This window comes from Bombyx mori, chromosome 27 (genome assembly GCF_030269925.1).
Source record: "Bombyx mori chromosome 27, ASM3026992v2".
Taxonomy (NCBI): domain Eukaryota; kingdom Metazoa; phylum Arthropoda; class Insecta; order Lepidoptera; family Bombycidae; genus Bombyx; species Bombyx mori.
This window is the reverse complement of record NC_085133.1, coordinates 6,142,306-6,164,756: the sequence shown is the minus strand read 5'-3', so window position 1 is coordinate 6,164,756 and position 22,451 is coordinate 6,142,306. Positions and strand designations below refer to the sequence as shown.

The following is a 22,451-nucleotide window of genomic DNA, read 5'->3' as shown; positions in this document are numbered from 1 at the left end:
GTGGGCGTTCCTACTTTTTTTTTTCAGTAACTAAGATAAACGATTGACTCATTATCTATATATTAATACGTGAAGCAAAAACTTTGTATTCCTTTTTACGAAAATTGCGCGGACGGAGGAGTATAAAATTTTTCACACTTATAGAGAATATAGAGAAGAAGTGCACAATGCTAATATTTTTTTAAAATAATGCATAAAAGATACATTAAATCAATAAAGAAAACATTACACACACTACATACCATGTATTTGACGCACACACGCATGCATACTATTTATTGTCAAACTTTTGTTCTTGACGTCTGTTGTCAAATTGAGAATAGATTAAATATTTTTTGTCTTTGTTAATATTTTTTATAATGTAGTCTTGGCGAAATTTGTGATTATAGAAGTATAAAATACAATCATAATAGTGTACAAACTTACAATTCCAATTAATTATAGTCGAATTTCGACTACTGCGGGACCTCTAGTTATGAATAATTGCATTAAACTGTTTTTAAAAAATGTGTCAAATACAATAAGATAATTTTATTATGTAAATAATAAATCGTATTGAAATTGAAGTTACATTTGCCAGTCACCTGTCTTTATCCGTCAAAATTCAATTAAATAAAATATAGATTAAAACTAAAGATCTAAGCGTTTAACTTTGTGATTAGAAGGTTTTGTCTATAGATCAATAAATCTTCAAATAATAGACCGATAACAAAAAAAAATCTTTCTTGAAACTGTCACCTCCACGCGTTTCCTTGTTCTACATCGAACTGACGGTCCGCGAGCATTCACTTCAGTACATATGACCACGTGACAATAGTTACAGTCTTCTCTGCTATTTATTTTTATTAGTGGATGAATTTAAAAAAAAAGTGTAGTTTGAATCTGTAAAAAATATATATTTGGTAAGTTTCTTATTTACAATAATCATGTTAAAACTTAGTTAGGTAATAATTATTTTAAGATAGTTTCGTGTACTCATAGGTGTTCATGGTTAACATTACTCAGTGTTTGCGTTTAAAAAAAACCGACCTTATCTAATTAAAGAACTATCGATATTATTGGGCTTAGAAATCTGTAACTGTAATCTAATTAGAGTTTATTTTTGTTGTGTTCATCTCTATTTGTGTCAATAATGAAAGTGAATAAGAATGGAATAACAATTTAAAAGGATTTTTTTATTAATAGATGTTCAGTAATAAATAATAAGAAAGGTTGAGAATTTTATAACTTAGTACAGATATAAAGAAAATAGTTTTATGTCTATTAGCTTTTATGGGCGGCTCGTTAGAGCCCACTTATGAACAGTTAAGCGATCCCTATATTAAAACCTTAATTCAGTAGGCAGCAGCTTACATTACTGATGTCTATGAGCAACGGTGAACACTAATCATCACGTAGGTCGTATTCTCTTCTGTTTATAGCGGCATTAAAAAAATTCGCTTACCATGTTGAGGGACAAAATGAAATTTTAATAACATTGAAACAGTGGCTATCTTATTCTACAAACAAAAAACAAAAACTATGACCAAAAAATTCCGTACCCATTCTGATGTCCAAAATCCAAAATGTCTGATGTACAAAATCTCTGAAAAAATATGTGGTATTTTTAGCCGTCAGAAAAAAATATTATACTCTATAGCAGTAGACACAATAGGCACTTCGAATCAACACTGAATAAATAAATCATTAAAATAGACGATAATAATCATAGTCAATTGATTAAATTCTTAAATAATTCAATTGATTAAACAAATTTAAATAAAGCGCACACACAACAAAACACGACTTTTTTAATTAATTCACTTACAGCTCCAAAAATATGTTTTTATTTACGCGCCAATAATTACGTCAAAAATATCGTGTGCTCTTTTAAATATGGCGTCTCATTGAACGCGTGTAGAGAACCATTTATGGAGGCATAATGGTAAAGCGACACAAATTATACTCATTTAGTGGTAATTTAATAAACTTAACTAAATTATAGACATTTAATTCGATTTGAGCGATATAGACGACTAGAGAAGGCACTCACGGTCAATGACCTTGGACGTTGTCATAATTTTATTGGCTGTGGCGTATAAAAAAAGTTTTGTGAGAATTCAAAAGTTTATTTGCTACTTTCATTGAACTTGAACGATATTTTTCGTATTGCAAATTAATGTAATTGACATTTGAAAAGTAATCAAAATGCTCTTGAACATTTACTTGATGAACAAACTTACGTTTATGTTTGAAGATCTATAAAATTAATAAGAATAGCAATTTATCCCAGTTGTACTGTAGTAGTACTCATCTTTGCTCTACATTGACACAGGTTATAAATGACTGACTCGGTGGTACAGTAATTATCACACCTGATTGTTGCGCAGAGGGTCGCGGGTTCGGTGAACGGTTTGTTTGCTCTTTTTCTGGGTGTTTATTATCTTTATATTTAAAACGTATGTATGTAAGTCGGTCTCTGGTACCCATAACACAGGGAATACTAATTTGGAGTCGGATGACCGAGCGTGATTAGTTCCCAGTTATTTATTATTATAAATAGCTCAAGTACCATTATACTACCCCGAAAACCCTTTTTTCTTACAATTGAAAGCATTAAAATCAAATGTGAGTCGACGACCCACAGTCCACCTCACGCGTTATTCCGTTTGAGGCTGACATTCACAATCTTGTGACACACACGTGAATTTGTATATAACGTGATACATGTTTACGAGTACTCACGACTGGTAACCTGTCATCTAATGCCGATATTGTTGATAGTTTCTCGTCATACCAGTCGCTTGCGACGAAAGATCCGGCGAGTAAATTAACCTGCAGACACAGCCCACTGAGTTTCTAGCCAGATCTTCTCAGTGGGTCGCGTTTCCGATCCGGTGGTAGGTTCTGCGAAGCACTGCTTTTGCTAGGGTTAGTGTTAGCAACAACGTAAGGTTTGAGCCTCGTGAGTTCACTTAGTTGTTAGAGTTGCGCTGATATGGTGTCTCAAGATCATCAGCTTAGTTAGGATAAAAAAAAAGTTGATAGTTTTTATTGCAGCTAAATATTATACAGAATCATTCAATTGCTCAAATAAGCAACTGCTTCTAAAATACGAAGGATGTTGCGATGGTATGTAAATACGAAAATTTATCGATAACGCTCTATAGCGTATTCTTCATTTTAAAAGTATATATAGTGCGTAATTAAACAACAGAAAAATGGAAGAAACATTGGATGGGCGGGAAGTATCGGCCGGTGGTTTCGACTCGGCGGCCATCTTGAATGATGACGTTGCACCAACTACGAGCTTCTGCTATGGGATTCCGAATTTATTTAACGGGTACGATTTATTCCGATCTTTACGAACAAAATGCATTACTATTAAGACACTCAGGCTTCCGTTTGTGCACGACGGACCGGTCTCTTCTTTTTCTCCACCTTATCCCACTAGGTGGGGTAGGCACAGCAAATTTTTCTCTTCCATTCTCTTCTATCAGCCGTCATCTCAACACACTCTCTCTCATATCGTCATTCACACACTCCGTCCATGTCTTCTTCGGTCGACCTCTTCTCCTTCCTCTTCCCTCTCTATCTTGCACTGCCACTGCCGGTATCTTTTTAATTTTCATTACATTGATATGAAGACTTCGTGGCCTAGAGGATAAGACGTCCGGTGAATTCATATCGAGCGACTGTACCGGTGTTCGAATACCGCAGGCAGGTACAATATCTCAAAAAAAAATATCCCATCGTTAGAGTTTTACCTTTTTTATTTATTATTAAATACTATTCATAATTGCAATAAAACTATCAAAATGATGGATTTAAATTTTTAACGAATTTAGGTTGGGTCCTGGTTCCGTTCTCTGTGAGCGTCCTGAGACTGAGCCTTCAGAAGCTTACCCTCAAAACACTGAACCTTCGGAGGACCAGGAACAACAGTTTGAAGACGACGAAGAATACTCACCTAAATCCAGTAAGATCATCATGTACATTTCTCATTTTTATTTTTATTGCTTTAGATGGGTGGACGAGCTCAGAACCCACATGGTGTTAAGTGGTTACTGGAGCCCATAGACATCTACAACGCAAATGCGCCACCCATCTTGAGATATAAGTTCTAAGATTTCAGTATAGTTACAACGGCTACCCCACCCTTCAAACCGAAACGCATTACTGCTTCACGGCAGAAATAGGCGGAGTGGTGGTACCTACCCATTCGGACTCACGAGAGGTCCTATCATCAGGAATTACGCAAATTATAAAAAGTCCGCAGTAGTTAAAAAAATCTATGCACCTGTACATCTCTCAGTTTGTTTGACGATAATATTCTAATTATAATACGCTTACAGGCTCAGGGTCGAAGGGTGATGTACCCAAAAGAAAACAAAGAAGATACAGGTCTGTAAAAAAGTTATATGAATAATAAATGAAAGAATTTCAATTACATTTACATTTAAAGTTTTTAGAAGCGAATAAAGTTCAATATTTGAAATCCTTAAATTTAAGTACAGAATATTGCTAATGAGATTTTGAGCTAACTGACACAAGCTGTTAATTTATTATTGATTTACATATATTGGTATTTGAACTATTGATTCCAGAACCACCTTCTCCAATATTCAGCTGGAGCAGTTGGAGTCAGCGTTTCAGAAGACCCACTACCCCGATGTGTTCTTTAGAGAAGAACTTGCTATGAGAATTGACTTAACGGAGGCCAGAGTTCAGGTAGTAAATGTACTTAAATTTTACCAGATTACAGACCAGTTTAACTTCTATGTCAAATCAAGAGTGTATCAAGAGCGTAATTGGTAAAATGCCCAGTATTTTTGCTCTGAGTGATTTCACATTTCCAAATTCCAATCGAGCGCTGGATATCAATTGCTACACTTACTATTGTATAATACAGATTTGTTATAATATAATGTTCATAATATAAAGTCGTTGTGGTCTGCAACGATATTCGAATCCCGCAGGCGTGTATGTATGTAATTTTTCTAACGAAATACGTACCTGCTTAACTAATGTTCACGGTTGACTTCCATGGTGAACGAATAGCATCGTGTAATAAAAATCAAACCCGCAAAATTATAATTTGCGTAATTACTGGTGGTAGGACGTCTTGTGAGTCCGCACGGGTAGGTACCACCACCCTGCCTATTTCAGCCATGAAGCAGTAATGCGTTTCGGTTTGAAGGGTGAGGCAGCAGTTGTAACTATACTGAGATCTTAGAACTTATATCTCAAGGTGGGGGGTGGCATTTACGTAATAGATGTTTATGGGCTCCGGTAACCACTTAACACCAGGTGGGCTGTGAGCTCGTCCACCCATCTATGCATAAATTGCGGTGCCGTTAAATGATGCTATTTCTTCTAAATGTTATTCATGAACACCTTAGTATGTAAGCACGTATTTTATGGGTTATTTTTGTCCATTATGCTAAAGAAAGTATGGAAAACAGTTAAATGCCACTTAATTATATTAGCTTAAAGAGTCCGACATAAAAGTGAAATTTTGCATAATTTGTTCTCGACTGTTCTCAGGTATGGTTTCAAAATCGGCGGGCAAAATGGCGTAAGCAACAAAAGTCGGGTTGTGATCAATTCCCACCAAGAGGCCGGTCACCCTCAGACCGTTCTCCTTCTGCTCTGGCGCTGGAGATGAGGGATTTTATCACTATTCCAGGTAAATCCAATAGTTAATGTTTTTTTATTTGATAGATTAAGGCAAATAAACGAATTATAATGGTCATTATAGCCCGCATCCTTATCAGCCGATAGACAATAGTTTTAAATGCACGAAACTATAATTCAATATTAATCACAGTGGCTTCTTAATCTTACATTATAATAATTTCAGTTTCGTCGTCGCAAATGGTGAATTTAACTGAAATACCAAATCAGAAACAAACAGGTCCAGCTATTCACATATCAGCACTTCCAACACGACAGAATCCTCAAGCTGAACTGCCGACTTTCTCGATTCCACTACAATACAATCTTGGTACATTCAAAAAAGTTGACGATGTTCAAATCGAAGAAACAAACGTCACGCAATGGGATAGCAGAATGATACCAACTTTCAACCTAATGAATCTCAAACCACTCATGGAAACAAGAGAAGATGTTAATATTCATGAAATGAAATACGAAGTGAAGGACGAAACAAATAGAGTTAATTTTAATGAAATGAACACTCAAGATATTGAAACTGATTTACTTAAAGAGACAGCTAATGAAGGACAAAATATATCACCGGATTTCGAAATAAGGTACCAATATGAGAATGAACACAATAAAAGGTTTAGGGGCGGCTTCGATAATTCCATGATAGAAGATGGCAGGAATGATTATATGTGCGACAGTGAGTTTCTATGTAAAAATAACTTCGATAAAGACAAATCTAGTGACTTTGATGAATGTCATCTTTTGGATGCGGATAATAATGTTGGTATGAGTAATTTTGGAAGTAATTTATAAGGGTTTTAATTCTAGTTGTTGTGTAGCAATGTAGTAGTCGGGTTTTGTGCAATAAATATTTGTTAAATTAAATCAGTTGTAAATAAAATTGTTTAGTACATTTATTATTGACCCACGCTGTTGTTATAAACGGCGTTAGCAGTCTTGAATTCGTGGAATGCAATTGAACTTAATAGCCTCGGCCAGTCATACTACATATATGCAATCGTATTTATATGAATAGGTTTGACCTTTTGTTATTATTCGTGACATTAAAAATGTTAAACTAATGTTCGACGGATTCTTACCACGGATAGTAAAATTTATCGAGTCTCCAATGTTTCAGTGAGCTGTTATAAGTCTATTCGTAGTCATGGAGCGTCCGACTCACCATCCACTAATAGAGAAGCTTAAAAGCTAATATAAAACGTGTATTACAGCAGATTGCAACCTGGTAGTGGAATTATGGCTTGGTAACTATTTCATGTTCTCCATGTTGAATGAATAGAAAATGAATTGGTTAGAATTTTAAAATGCACGTTGAATTCAAGAGGATACATTACCTTAATTGTTATTCGTCATGGCCTAAAGAATAAGACGCCCGGTGCATTCGTATCAAGCGGTGCAACGGTGTTCGAATCTCGCAGGTAGATACTAATTTGGTAGATACATTAATGAAATACATACTCAACATATGTTCATATTTTACTCTCACGGTGAAGGAATAACATCGTTTAATAAAAAACAAACACGTAAAATTATAATTTGCTTAATTACTGGTGGTTGGACGTCTTGTGAGTCCGCACGCGTAGGTACCTCTACCCTGCCTATTTCTGCCGTGAAGCAGTAATGCGTTTCGGTTTGAAGGGTGAGGCAAGCTGTTGTACTGCTAAAACTGAGACCCTAGAACTCATATCTCAAGGTGTGTGGCTGCATTTACTTTGTAGATGTCTATGGGCTCCGGTAGCCATTTAACACTAGGTGGCCGTGAGCTCGTCCATTTATTTAAGAAATAAATAATTGTAAATAGACATGCTTTAACAAAAACCGACTTCAAATAGAAAAAAAAGATATTCCAAAACAAATTAATATACACTAAAAACAATAATCATTGAAATCGGTTGGCGTGATATTGATTTATTAAGTTATTCATCTATTTATCGCGCACGTACTTAATGCAAATTTAAGACTTATATGATGTTATTATCAGAATTGGACTAAATTGAAATGGGACCACACGAGAAGCGTCACTTTTCTAATAAAAAAAAATCATCAAAATCGATTCACCCAATCAAAAGTTATGAGGTAACAAACAAAAAAAAACATACAGTCGAATTGAGAGCCTCCTCCTTTTTTGAAGTCGGTTAAATAAAAAGATGATTACCAATTTCACATTGAAATTGGTAAGTGCGACTATTACTGTTATCAGTAAGATCATCTTTGATTACCGGCTAATAAAAAGTCGATTTGCGTACATAAACTAGTCGGCATTGGTGAGTTTATTATAGCACTCTTATTACAATGAAATTACTGGTCTAGGTAGGTGGTGACGCGGTCGCTTGTATACGTCGACGTCACGCAGACTTACACTGTTCAATCGATGCCTGAATAGTTTTCGTGCTTGCTGCTTGAGCGAATAATATTATTGAGTTAATCACTTTATTCAGACTTTTTTTCGGCTCGGCTTCAAGCCTCTCACCACTAACAATTCTATCATCCGTCTATATCTAATTCTTATTTTGAGTACTTAGTTTGAGCGAGTGATTGGTGTCCCAAAAAACTTATCGCGTATCGACCCCTAAGCATATTTAATAAAAGGTTTTATCGTTTAACTATTAATTTTCAGTTCTTGTACTCAATAGAATTCAATGCTTTTTTAAATAAATCGAAGCTACTCTATTACTAAAATACGGGTGCAAAGTTTAAACAAAAAAACCTTTCCTCATTGTAAATTCTACGAAACTATTGATTCATTCCGAGAATAAAACTCGTAAGTTCAGTGAATGTTGAATAGTGAACAGTTCCGCGTAAAAATGTTCTCATTAGGACGATGTCCGGGGACAGTTGGGGTCCGAGAGGTAATTCCTGATAACGACCTTCGTAAATTAGCGTTTGCTAAGTAATTAGTTTAAGGATCGATGGCTGGAATATAACAAACGCTTGGGTTTCAGGAAAATTATGTTATTGTTCGTTCTATTTGGAAGTTGTATTTTTTTTTCTATTGCTTAGATAGGTGGACGAGCTCACAGCCCACCTGGTGTTAAGTGGTTACTGGAGCCCATGGACATCTACAACGTAAATGCGCCACCCACTTTGAGATCTAGTTAAAACGGCTGTTCTACCCTTCAAATCGAAACGCATTACTGCTTCACGGCATATATAAGCAGGGTGGGGTACTTACCCGCGCGGACTCAGAAGAGGTCCTACCACCAGTAATTGCTTAAGTTTAGATATTTAATTATTTCATTGTATTGTATATGTGGGCGCAAACGCCACAATTGGCAATAAATAACATAATAAATATATAGTTTAGTTTATTTACTTATGGATAACGACTTTAGTAATATTAAGACATTGTTATGATTATTATTCTAAATGATAAAATGTTGTTTTAATAAATATCACAATAATGTAGGGTAGACACCGTAACGCCACAGTATAAAACGGCGGTGCGTGAACAGTGTCGCCTCAGTCTGTCTCAGGCAGTCAAGTCGGTCGGTCGCTCTGTCGGTCTGCCGGTTTTATTGACTTTTATTGCAAATATTGCAATATGCGGGGTTCAACGGAATAAGAGTGATGACGGAACTGCCGCTCAGCCATTCATGGCGCCGTCATCAGAAGTGGGATCAGAACGCTACTCTCACTGGCGTGCCATGTTCGAAGTAAAGCAGAGAAACATGATGCAGTTAATTAGAGCTTTCAGAATACCAACAGCAGCTTTTCAGCAGTTTTGGAAAAACTACCGACGCGGAGATGTTGATTATAGGCTGCAGCACAAAAGTGGGACAGGGATGCAAAGACATTGGGAGGATGATGCTCCCCACCTGCCATTAAAATAAAGCAGATTGAAAATGGTCCGCTGAATGATGAATTAAGAGAAGTTGAATCATCTGGTAAGAAATGGATGGACGAGCGGTCTCTACAATCCAATGTGTTTTGATAAAGGTAAAGGTAAAGGTTTGGTAAAGGTAAAGGTTTGGAAGGTTTGGTAATGGTGAATCAGTCCTCTAAATGTTAGTGGATCCTGATAACTGACAAATTGACCGTATGGGCAGAGCGATTTGCTCTGCTGTAAAATGACTTAAGTGTCTACTTTTATTTTCCTATCCAATTATCCTTCCTAAAAACGCTGGCGGGCCACCATGCGAATCCTTAATCCTGGTCTTGTGTGTTGGCTAAATCCCGTATGGGTGATGCCTTGTGTGTTGGCTAGATCCCGTATGGGTGATGCCTTGTGTGTTGGCTAGATCCCGTATGGGTGATGCCTTCTGTGTTGGCTAGATCCCATATGGGTGATGCCTTGTGTGTTGGCTAGATCCCGTATGGGTGATGCCTTGTGTGTTGGCTAAATCCCGTATGGGTGATGCCTTGTGTGTTGGCTAGATCCCGTATGGGTGATGCCTTGTGTGTTGGCTAAATCCCGTATGGGTGATGCCTTGTGTGTTGGCTAGATCCCGTATGGGTGATGCCTTGTGTGTTGGCTAGATCCCGTATGGGTGATGCCTTGTGTGTTGGCTAGATCCCGTATGGGTGATGCCTTGTGTGTTGGCTAGATCCCGTATGGGTGATGCCTTGTGTGTTGGCTATATCTCGGTCGGGGCTATGTCTTGTGTGTTGGCTATATCTCGGTCGGGGCTATGTCTTGTGTGTTGGCTATATCTCAGTCGGGGCTATGTCTTGTGTGTTGGCTATATCTCAGTCGGGGCTATGTCTTGTGTGTTGGCTATATCTCAGTCGGGGCTATGTCTTATGTGAAATAAAACAGCGCAAGGGTCGCGCTGGAGTCAGTATGGCCGTGTGGGCGCAAACGCCACAATTGGCAATAAATAACATAATAAATATATAGTTTAGTTTATTTACTTATGGATAACGACTTTAGTAATATTAAGACATTGTTATGATTATTATTCTAAATGATAAAATGTTGTTTTAATAAATATCACAATAATGTAGGGTAGACACCGTAACGCCACAGTATAAAACGGCGGTGCGTGAACAGTGTCGCCTCAGTCTGTCTCAGGCAGTCAAGTCGGTCGGTCGCTCTGTCGGTCTGCCGGTTTTATTGACTTTTATTGCAAATATTGCAATATGCGGGGTTCAACGGAATAAGAGTGATGACGGAACTGCCGCTCAGCCATTCATGGCGCCGTCATATACGTGGGTTAACAAGCCCACCGCATAACTGTTGTTAAGGAGTTACTTATTGAGATCATAACTTGGATACCGCCAGCTTGAGACATTACATAGAAGTCTCAATCCTATTCTATGATGGTTGACCCTTCAAAACGGAACAGACAGGGATCATGGTAGCTACCACATTTTCGCTTTGAAAGGTAGAATAGTCAACTGTCTAATTCAATTGGAGCTATACCTTAAAATAACATGAATACTTTTCACCACTATTATAATAGAAATAGGCAAAAACAAAACAGTTAATTAACCATTAACTCCTCTACTTTCCAACAAATTTTCTTTATATAAGTGGCTATTGGAGAGTTTTAGTGATTTTTTTTCAAAATGTGATCTACAAACAAGAGAGAAAACGTAATGCGTCAATTGAATTTGAAACTTGATGTTTTAGTGATTATGGTCTAATTTAGATCACTGAGTGAACAAAAGTTATTTTTTATAGCTTTTGTAGGTAGACGAGCATATGGCCCACCTGGTTATGAGTGGTTAACGTCGCTGATGGACGTCTAATGCTAGAAGTATGCTATCTAGGACTGAGTACTCTCCGAATGGTACATACGGAATACCCATAGGTTCTTGTAACAGTAACGCATCTACGGCCAGAATAAAAATACTATGCGTTACAACATACAGAATAGAATAATCTAATACAGGCGCCACGTTATTGTATATGACGGAGAGGCTAACGATGGCGCCAATGGCTTTGATGGCAAAGAGGTCCGCTTTGTTCGGCTGCTCGAGCCGGACTGTTTTGTGTGTTTTTCTTTTTTTTTCCTACCTATGCTGATGGCCTTGAGAGGCTATTTCAGCTTGGCCCTAACATGTAGGTGAGCTCACGGGGCTCTAACATGACGACGTTGCTAACACGAATCCTAGGAAGAGCCGTGATTCGCAGAATCTGCCACCGGATCGGAAACGCGACCCACTGAGAAGATCCGGCGAGAAACTCAGTGGGCTGTGCCTGTGGGTTAATTTACTCGTCGAGCCCTTCGTCGCAAGCGACGGGTTCGACGAGAACGATGACCGGTGCTTGAGGTACCTAAAAGCACCCGTTTTGTGCGACAATACTCACTCGTATTTATAGTAGAAAGTGGGGGTAGGTTAGTTATGAGTTGTCTTGAACACCGTCTTAAGCAGCTGTTGACATGTGTAACGTTAAGAAAACACTTAACTTTAACTATTTTTAGTTAACGAAATAGTGACATTGCGCCGACATATACTCGTATATGTATGAACAACACTGAAGTGGACATTATATTGAAACAGAACTGCTCACGTCAGTAGCACAACTCTGATTTAGGCATTTATTTTTGTAACATCGATCGATTGTAGTATTTCAGTACAAATATATTTAGCAGTCGTAGATTGTAAAGCAAACTCGCCAATCTAGTGCTACGATCGGTTTCAGTTTGAAAAAAGCTTAATCTCGATGTCATTTTGTCGATATTAATGACATTCATAACAGCTTATTCGTGGCTTACTTGGTTGTCGCTTGTGACAGTGACATTTAAAATCTATACATTCGATTTCCACATTGGGCAAACATTTATCTGATGAATAGGTTTGTTTACTCTTTGTCTGGGTACTTATTAACAATATATGTATATATTATTATTTAAAAGTATATAAGTATGTATGTCAGTCTCTGGTACCCATAACACAGGAAAACCTAATTATACATACATATTTTTTAAACATATATAGCATATAAAAAAAAATTAGTCATAAATAAACCAGCTAATAATAGTTTACAAGAAAATCGAGTAGTTGTAAGCAATGTTCGATCTGTAAGCATCGTGGAAGTGTTAACGTAAAATCAGGTCAATTCGTCTGGGTCAAAGGGTTTAAAAAAAGCTCATTCATCGAAAATCAATTTTCGGCTTTACAATAAAAACGTTTGATTCGAAATTTCCTTGTAGTTATTATGTATTGTTGGATGAATCACGTGACCGATTGACGTGTTAGACGATTTTTACCAACAAAGACAGAAAAATATAGCGAATTTCTAAACAAAAAAAAAACATGTGTGGCACTCGGGGGCTGCCGCGATAAAGCTATTGCATAGCATTTTTTATCAACTTATGCAATTATAATTAGACAATAATAATTTAATATTAAAACAATAAAAAATAAGACCACGCTATATATAAAAACATTAACTGTCCCCTTCACACCCATAAGCTAGACCGTGCGAGAGAGAGATGGGCAGACTTTTCATGACACGCATGCAGTGCCACGTCACGCCGCACGCTTATTCACAAACTACACAAGCGTGTGAATGTGTTGAACGTGAGCTACATGGTAGGCGGAGTGGGAGTGTTAGGTTTTATTTTCGTTACGGAATTTCTTGATTCGGTCGCCGCGCTGAAAGCCCGCGATAAAAGCTATACAATAGCTTAACATTTAATGAAATAAATTATATTAGTTATTACTAATGCAGAATGTATTCATTTTTCTACATATACTATAAAACAGTTTCATTTATAATAGCGCTGAATGTATGTTCTTACTTATTTTTCTATGTCACTAAACACAAGCACACTGTAATTCGACAAAGACCTGAACCCTAAAAATCTAACAAAAGAAACTCGAATTTAAAATAAAATGCAAAGATTCATTTGATGAAATTCATTCCAATATAATACGACCACAACGTACTATTTCGAATTTCTTATATAACTCCAGCAGGCTGTTATAATATTTATATCTATTGTGATTGTGCATAAATTCCAATAGACCGTATCTCAAATGTACAACTAATATGAATGGTGTAAAGCAAACAAGGTATCTGGAAAACTTCATTCGCTCATCGATTTTATACTTAATCCTAAAGCTTTAAGGGTCATTTTATATATGAGATATTTCCAGGACAATTATAAAACCAAATAATCGAATTCACACACATATGCACTATTTTGTTCGTTTTAGTTAATTAAAACGAAATTGGTTTCTATCGATGGGACTATTAAGTTGAAAATCGATTAAAACTGTGTATAAATTGTACAACCTATTGACTTGTAGGACGGTGTGCATTCGGTTTTCAGGCACACCACCTCAGCGGGCGAGTAATTTAGATATCCATAGTATTTAGAGCTTTCGCGTTACCGTTCAAAAACCATTTTATTTTGAAAATGTTATGGTGCATGTCATCTTTTGGAATGTTGCAGTAGCCACGGCCGAGGGCTGAAAGGGGTGTAGGGAGGCACAGAGGGGGGAGCTAAAGCCTTTCCAGGCGAGTCTACTACGTTAGTATTGTCGCGTCTGTCGTACTGCACGCACGGATGGCGCGCGTCAACCGTTTAAATTTTTCCATTTTTTAGAAACGTAATTTTCTTTTCGTCTTATCTTAATTACTTTCTAATTTGTTTCCTTTATGAGTGGACGCTGTGTGTTCCGAGAGAGCGTGAATCTGAGTGTTGCCTTATCTGTAAATAAGTATTTGACCCAGTTGTTTTGAAAGTGTTCTATTTTATGTTGTTTTTTTTTCAAAATCACATGGGATTTTAGAATGGATGATGCTATTTGAATTAAAAAATGGAAATGTCAGTCGAAAGCGCGCGAAAACCAGGATACAGGACCGTTAAAATGGCGGGAACGTAGCCGAAGTGTGCGTAAGAGAATGTTATTAAAATTTCAAGTACAAATTTAAAATGGAAATTGTACTGTAATCCAGAAAGCTCCTGGATCATGCTGGGGGAAATTGGGAATTAAAATATTAAGCAGAGTTTTGTTTAAGGAACGTTTTATGATGGATTATAATGTTTAATGCATGCACACGATGCCGATGCAATCTTATTACTAGCTTGAGTAATTTCCGCAAAGCGAAGCGGTTCGAATTTTAAAGCCTAAGGGAATAATTATTCTTGAGGATTTAATGCAAAATTGGTAAAAGTCTGCTTACAAAAAAGAAACCTTCAAACTTAAAAAAAAAATGTTTTAGTTATGAATATCACTAACTCTTTGACTATACGAAAGAGGGGAAAAAGATAAAAAAAAGTGTAACTGCTTCGTTCATTTTACAACCTGAGTTTACGAGCAGTAACATTGACAAGATACAAATGTCTACGTAAGGTCTACGGTTCGTAGGGGTCTACGAAAGCCTACGAAATTCTTTTGAACTTGATGTTTAAATAATTGAAATGTCTCCTTAAAATGTTCTTTAACGTTTCTCCAAAGAGGTGTGCATTATTATTTTAAGAGAAATAAAATCAAATAAAAATTATACAGAATATAAAAAGAAACCCAAACGGCTTAAAGATTAATTTTAATGACAATTTGGCCATTTTACATTTGTTTTCGTGTATCATATATGTAACTTTAACAGCCAAGAATTTGCTTTATCGTTCGGAACGGATCTATCGTCTTTTCACATTATAAGTGTACAATATCCAAAAATATTCGAAATTGAGTTAATATATGCGGAATCATTTGGTATCACCAGTATTTTTCTGATAAATACTGTCAAAAGAGCGTAGTTTAGTTTTAATTTTTTTTTTAGTTTAAGTATATTTTGACTACCATTAACAAAATTAATACATAATGTTATCTTAATTTAAAAGACAGATAATGTAACTGGTAAAAAAAATGTTGCGAAGATGATTAATATTAAAAATATCACAATATGTCAAACCTTTAAAACACTCTCCTGTAAAATTAGTAAGTTTTGAGATTATACAGTTTTAATGCGAGAAGACGATATAGCAAGATGATATTATTTATGTAAACTGCCTTCATTTAACGTTATGATTTATTATTCTCGGCGCAATCCGTCAAACCGCCGGTCGTGTTCACGATCGAAACTAGTTTCTGGACTTCTAAAATACGAACCGCTTCAGCCAGAGATTGGCTTTCAACGTTACGTTCCTAACTCGCGGCTCGACCTAATTAGTTCAGTGTAACAATACGTCCACGTTTGAACGGACACTCAAAAATAAACTTTATTCATTTCACTTAACTTAAATTTTCGTGTGCTGAATACTATGTATTTTAGTGTTAATTACTTTTCAATGTTTAGTTCGCTTCGGATTTGAATGAGAAGTGATTTAATACGTCCTTTAAATGTATTATTTGTTAATCATAAAAGAAAAATGTTTTTTGTGGAAAGATTTTGAGAATTAACTCTAACTGTAACTATACTGAGACCTTAGAACTTATATCTCAAGGTGGGTGGCGCATTTACGGGTGTGGATTTCTATGGGCTCCAGTAACCACTTAAAACCAGGTGGGTTGTGAGCTCGTCCACCCATCTAAGCAATAAAAAAAATTAATTGTTTTTTTTTGTGAACATAATAATTGATTTACATATTTGTTATTATCTCTACGCGGTATTTAAGCGTGTATGCTTAATAAATTAAGAATTGACTTACTATTCAACTTTATCGAAATTTTATGAGATATATAGTTAAAAACCTTTTTATTTTCTAATATAAAAAATAAAGAAATGTCTATAAAAAAAGATGTCAAAACAATTTTTTCAAAGTGCCGCACTCATTCGCAAAAGGTACAAAAGAGCTCTTCATAAAAATGTACTGGAAATAACATTTACTTAATTGACGTTCTGGGGAATATGTGTACATACGTGATAATGCCAAAAAATATCACTGTGAGCAGAATTGAAGCAAATGTTATTCATGAAAACTGTTCGAGATTCCTAGAGTTAACCAAAAGGAGGTTTATCGTACCAACTGGGAATAGGTATGGCATGTTATATATTGTATTCTTTTCGCCACCTAATATTCTGTGGCAGGTGGCAGTTCGTGTAAGACCAAGCTTCATTCGAGAAATATTTGGTTTGCTTATCATTTTCAGTGGGATAAACAAAATTTTCCTTTCACACAATTTTGGCTTTGATATTCTTTACATAATAAACTCAATTGCGTTTCGTGATGATTTTCGTGATTCTGAATTTTTGAATATTGTAAAGAACATATCTATCGATATAACATTTTTTTTTATTGTAGTACATAACGCAGTTTGTTTGTTAGGTTGGAATACTTTATTTAATACTAGCTTTTGCCCGCGACACCGTCCGCGTGGAATAGTTATTTTAGCGTGCTTTTGGCCAACTTTGGCCAGCGTGAGCTCGTCCACACACCTAGGCAATAAAAAAAAAAGTTTGAAGTATTTTGAAGAGTTATCTACATGTTAATTTTGCAATGAAGGACGACTTTAATTGTCCTTTATTTTAAACTTAAAAAGTTTATTCTATTAAATTAATTAATCAACAATTTACCTTTAAGTCAAAAACAATAGCTATGTTCAACGAAAAAGACAAAACCGTGTTGGTTCGTTCGCAATACTTTTACTTTTCCGATACGCAGTTACGGTGAAAGCCATCCAAATAAATCACCGGTACGATTGTATTGTCTAGTCAGAGGCAAGGGCACGCGAATCGATACGAACCCGACTACTCGATTATTGTATCCGAAATATCGTGTGTTATGTCACTATAAAGTTTTATCGATGGTTTTTTATTGGGGTCCGTAATCGTAATGTGGAGCAGGTGTTTCGGTCAAATCGTTATGTCCTATAATAAGTCCGTTTTTAATTATCATCGATTACGACCTATTGATTTATTTGAATTTATCCAATACTAGCGACCAGCCTTCGCTTCGCTTCGGAAACTGTAATTTATTATTGATTTCTCCACTATTTAATGGATGTTATTATACATACAAACCTTCCTCTTCAATCACTCTATCTATTAAAAAAAGCGCAACTTATTCCCGTTGCGTAGTTTTAAAGATTTAAGCGTACATAAAGACAGACAGATATAGGGACAGAGAAAGCGACTTTGTTTTATACTATGTAGTGATGGTGAAGATTCGCGAAGCTTGTAATAAAGTTGTTCGAATCTCTATATCGGGCAAGGATTTTTTTTTTATTTTTTTTTTTATTGCTTAGATGTGTGGACGAGCTCACAGCCCACCTGATGTTAAGCGGTTACTGGAGCCCATAGACATCTACAACGTAAATGCGCCACACACCTTGAGATAGAAGTTCTAAGGTCTCAGTATAGTTACAACGGCTGCCCCACCCTTCAAACCGAAACGCATCACTGCTTCACGGCAGAAACAGGAGGGGCGGTGGTACCTACCCGTGCGGACTCACAAGAGGTCCTACCACCAGTAAGACACATGTTTAGTTAAGTGACTAACGTATATTGGGATTACAACCTAACGTGCTATCGACAGCCCGACAATCTCGAGACTGACGTAGCATCATTGCAATATAATTACCGCTAACACATACATATAATTTATTAGTTGCTATGGGGACATTTGTGGTCCCTACAAAGTCATCACAGATAGAATTAAATTTTTTTGTATTCTTGCTAAGCAAACATGGCTTCTTGTTTAGTTGAGTTGAGATCACTTGTATCTTGAGTTTTTAATTAAATTTTTAATATCTCATAATCATTATTTTTGCCCACAATTACCTCCATATACAATGCTTGTAAAGAAATCACAGATTCTTTGGGCGATTTCAACTAAAAAGCTCCATATTCTTATTGCTTTCGTTAGCAGACGAGCATATGGCTTACCTGATGGTGAGTGGTTACCGTTCTTCATGGATCTCAGCAATGCCAATTCGCTTCCCAAAGTTCAAGCATTTTCAGTAGTAAAACATTAGATGATATAATATAATACTAGAGGTCCCGCAGCAGTCGAAATTCGACTATAATTAATTGTAATTGTAAGTTTTTACACTATTATGATTGTATTTTATACTTATATAATCACAAATTTCGCCAAGACTACACTATAAAAAATATTGACAAAGACAAACAATATTTAATCTCAATTTGACAACAGACGTCAAGAACAAAAGTTTGACAATAAATAGTATGCATGCGTGTGTGCGTCAAATACATTGTATGTAGTGTGTGTAATGTTTTCTTTACTGATTTAATGTATCTTTTGTGCATTATTATAAAAAAATATTGGCATTGTGCACTTCTCTATATTCTCTATACGTGTGGAAAATTTCATACTCCTCCGTCCGCGCAATTTTCATAAAAAGCGATATAAACTTTTTGCTTCACATATTTTAATATAATATTATACGAACTGATCATGCAAAAATAATAAATAGCGAGAAACATACAGACGCCTCGTGAATCGAACGAAGCATGTCTTAGTTGGACGTCCGGTATATTTTATTTATACCGACGGACCGTTGGGAAAAATAGCCGTGAATACCTTTTATGGTTATTGATTTTGTGCATGACCTTAAGGCCTTTGTTTTTATATTGATATTGAAGAATATTATGGGTTCACGTGCGTTTGTATAAAGGGAATTTCAATAAAATGAAACCTTGAGTACCTATTAAGATTTTATTTTTCCTGCCTATTTCTGCCGTGAAGCAGCAATGCGTTTCGGTTTCAAGGGTGGGGCAGCCGTTGTACGTTCAGCCGTTGCAGATGTAAATTCTAAGGCTTCAAGTATAGTTACAACGGCTGCCCCACCCTTCAAACCGAAACGCATTACTGCTTCACAGCAGAAATAGGCAGGGCGGTGGTACCTACCCGCGCGGACTCACAAGAGGTCCTACCACCAGTAATTACGCAAATTATAATTTTGCGGGTTTCACTTTATTTAGTATTTATATTATAAAAAAAATACTTCTGTTAATATGTTTCTTCGTTTCCACGTAGTTCAGAATTAAATGTCACCGTTTACTTAAAAACAATTATCTCGATGGGCACGGACGTTGATAAATGCATTTTGTGAATACAGATTATTCTTCTACCATTAGATTATTACATTATATTAGTCTTCTAATGTGTTATGAATTAAAATAACTTAATTATGAAGAGAAACATTACACGTGATATTCGAAAAATAAATATTTATCTCGAAAGCCGAAGAACAAAGTGTACTACATACTATTTTTAACCGACTTCAAAAAATGAGGTTCTCAATTCGACTGTATGTTTTTATTTATGTTTGTTACCTCATAACTTTTGATCGGGTGAATCGATTTTGATGATTCTTTTTTTATTAGAAAGCTGACGCTTCCCCTGTAGTTCCATTTCAATTTAGTCCAGTTCTGATAACGGTATCCATGAGAAAATCATATAAGTCTTAAATTTGCATTAAGTACGTGCGCGACAAATAGATGAATAACTTAATAACTCAATATCGCGCCAACGATTTTGATGATTATTGTTTTTAGTGTATATTCATTTGTTTTGGAATATAATTTTTTTCTATTTGAAGTCGGTTTTTCTTAAAGCATGCCTATTTACAATTATTACTATTGCTATTTATACCACTATACTACTTTTCTTAGAAACTTCATAAGAATATAGAGCACTTATAAGCAACATATCTCGTCCAATTCATGTTTAAAATACGAGATTTTGGGAATCCTCCCGATATAGAATAAAGAGCATCTCAAAAATATGTATAATCGTTATATTTCACTTCTGAGGATATTTATTTTTCCCACAGATTAAGTGACTACTTATTTCTCAAAGTTAAAAGAATCTGTGATTTTTTAGAAGTATGTTTTGTATACGGATCTAATCGCGGGCAAAAATATAATGGTAATTATTAAGAGATATTAAAATTTTAATTAAAAACTTAAGAAACAAGTGATCTCAACTCAAATCCAATCATGACGAAAACGACAAATAATTCCCCTAAAACCCCTCCAACTGAACACTGTCAAAGCTTTATCCAAAGCTCAAACGTTTCTGTAAGATCAAACGGAACTTCTGTAATTAGCCGAACTATTTCCACAACTCAGCTTTACTTTAAACTTTGCATTCGTTGATTCAACATTTAAGAGCTTGTTATTGCCTTGTCTAACATTTCCATCGTTTATTTAAATATTGTTTATCGACAGGAAAATGTCTAAGTCTCATTTACCCCAACTTTTCGTCTTCCATTTTATCCTTTGACTATTGGCAAACGGCGCGAAATTACTGCTTGGGTTATAACGCTATGCTATCCGCTCGTGAAGTCGCTTATGACCGTTTGGGCCGTTGACTAATACATATTACTCCATAGATTTGATATTTTCATCGGTTTTCACGGCTAGTAGACATAATTAATGCTATTTTTACCGAATTAATCTCACGTTTTTTAATGATATTCCGATATGTCGAATACTTTATAGTTTTTCTGGTAACACACGAAAGTCGAACGTATTCGCCCATTTAAATAATATGCCAAAAAATGTTTTATTAAACAGTAAAACTTGTTCTTATTATATAAATTATTGTTGTCTTGGTAATTTCATGTCGTAAATCCGTCAAGTATAGTTAGAAGAACCGATGTCACGTTATTATTACTTTTTTTATTTTTTTATTCCATATATGGATGGACGAGCTCACAGTTGAGGTGTTAAGTGGTTACCGGAGCCCATAGACATCTACAACGTAAATGCCGCCACCCATCTTGAGATATAAGTTCTAAGGTTTTAGTATAGTTACAACGGCCGCCCCGCCCTTCGGATCGAAACGCATTACTGTTTCACGGTAAAAATAGGCAAGGTGGTGGTACCTACCCGTGCGGACTTACAAGAGGTCCTACCATCAGTAATTACGCAGAGAAACATTAAAATTCTCTACTAAGATACGTCGGTACGCCAATCGTCCCGAAAAAAATGTTCTAAAGTGTGTAACTTCAAACTCATCCTAATTTAACTAAAACTGCCATTACGGGACATTTATTATATTATATTCAATTGCTATATGTTTCGATTGCTATACAGTTATCGTCGTTATTAATGACTGTAGATTTAGTAAATAAAACTGTATAAGTAGTTTTAATCATGCCTACGACCCGCCGAAAACTGAAGAAAATACCTTAAGCATTGTTTTGGAAATTCTATTCGTCGTGCCTTCTTTATAATTGTTTGGTGTTACAGCTGTCCTTTACAATCGCCAAATAACACATGTAATCGTTAATTATACTAAAAGAATAATTACGTATACTTCAAATATCAGTCGGTAACTAACTATCTGTTTCGAAGTGGGCCGATATTGCGTTCATTTTACTATGAGAATGTACATCTGTTTGTTATGTGACAGTTTTATGTGTACTATGAGTTTTATAGCTGCTTTATGGCATTTCGAATGGATATAAGCGTATTGTGTATGTAATAAATATTAAGCTGTGGTCGAGAGATATATTCGTTTCTGTAATTTAATACATTCTTATGATTTCAAGTTTTTTAATACGCTTTTATTAGCTTCAGACGTGTGTATGTTAGTATGTAACAGAATCTTTGAACATGATCTTGAACCTCTTCAACACTTCTGATTAATTCGAAATGTTGTATACCGATGACAATTCAATATTAAAACAAATATATAGGTATTGAAAAGATTGAAATTCAACTAAAAAATGAAAAATAAATAACAGTTTAAAAAAAAACTAACAAAATACGCTTTTATAGAAAATCCAACTAAAAAATCGAAAATACATTTTAATAAATTTGAATTAAAAATAGTGTAAGAAAAAATTATTATATTGTAAAAATAAGCGTGGGGTGCATGGTATCAGTAATTATAAATATTTTATGAACAGATATGAGTAGAAGGGTTATTTTGATAATATCCTGAATTTATTTTCTATTTTTTAGTTGG

At 35.5% G+C, this 22,451-nt stretch overlaps 1 protein-coding gene across 1 annotated transcript; it reads left to right on the top strand.

Moving 5' to 3' along the window:
- The first annotated feature begins 3,200 nt into the window (after positions 1–3,200).
- On the top strand, positions 3,201–6,550 carry LOC101744829 (homeobox protein ceh-62). Its single transcript, XM_062676506.1, has 5 exons — positions 3,201–3,322; positions 3,828–3,963; positions 4,582–4,710; positions 5,527–5,668; positions 5,843–6,550. Exons 1-5 carry the CDS (start codon positions 3,201–3,203, stop codon positions 6,460–6,462), a joined length of 1,149 nt encoding a protein of 382 aa, XP_062532490.1. The 3' UTR covers positions 6,463–6,550.
- The last annotated feature ends 15,901 nt before the right edge of the window (positions 6,551–22,451 follow it).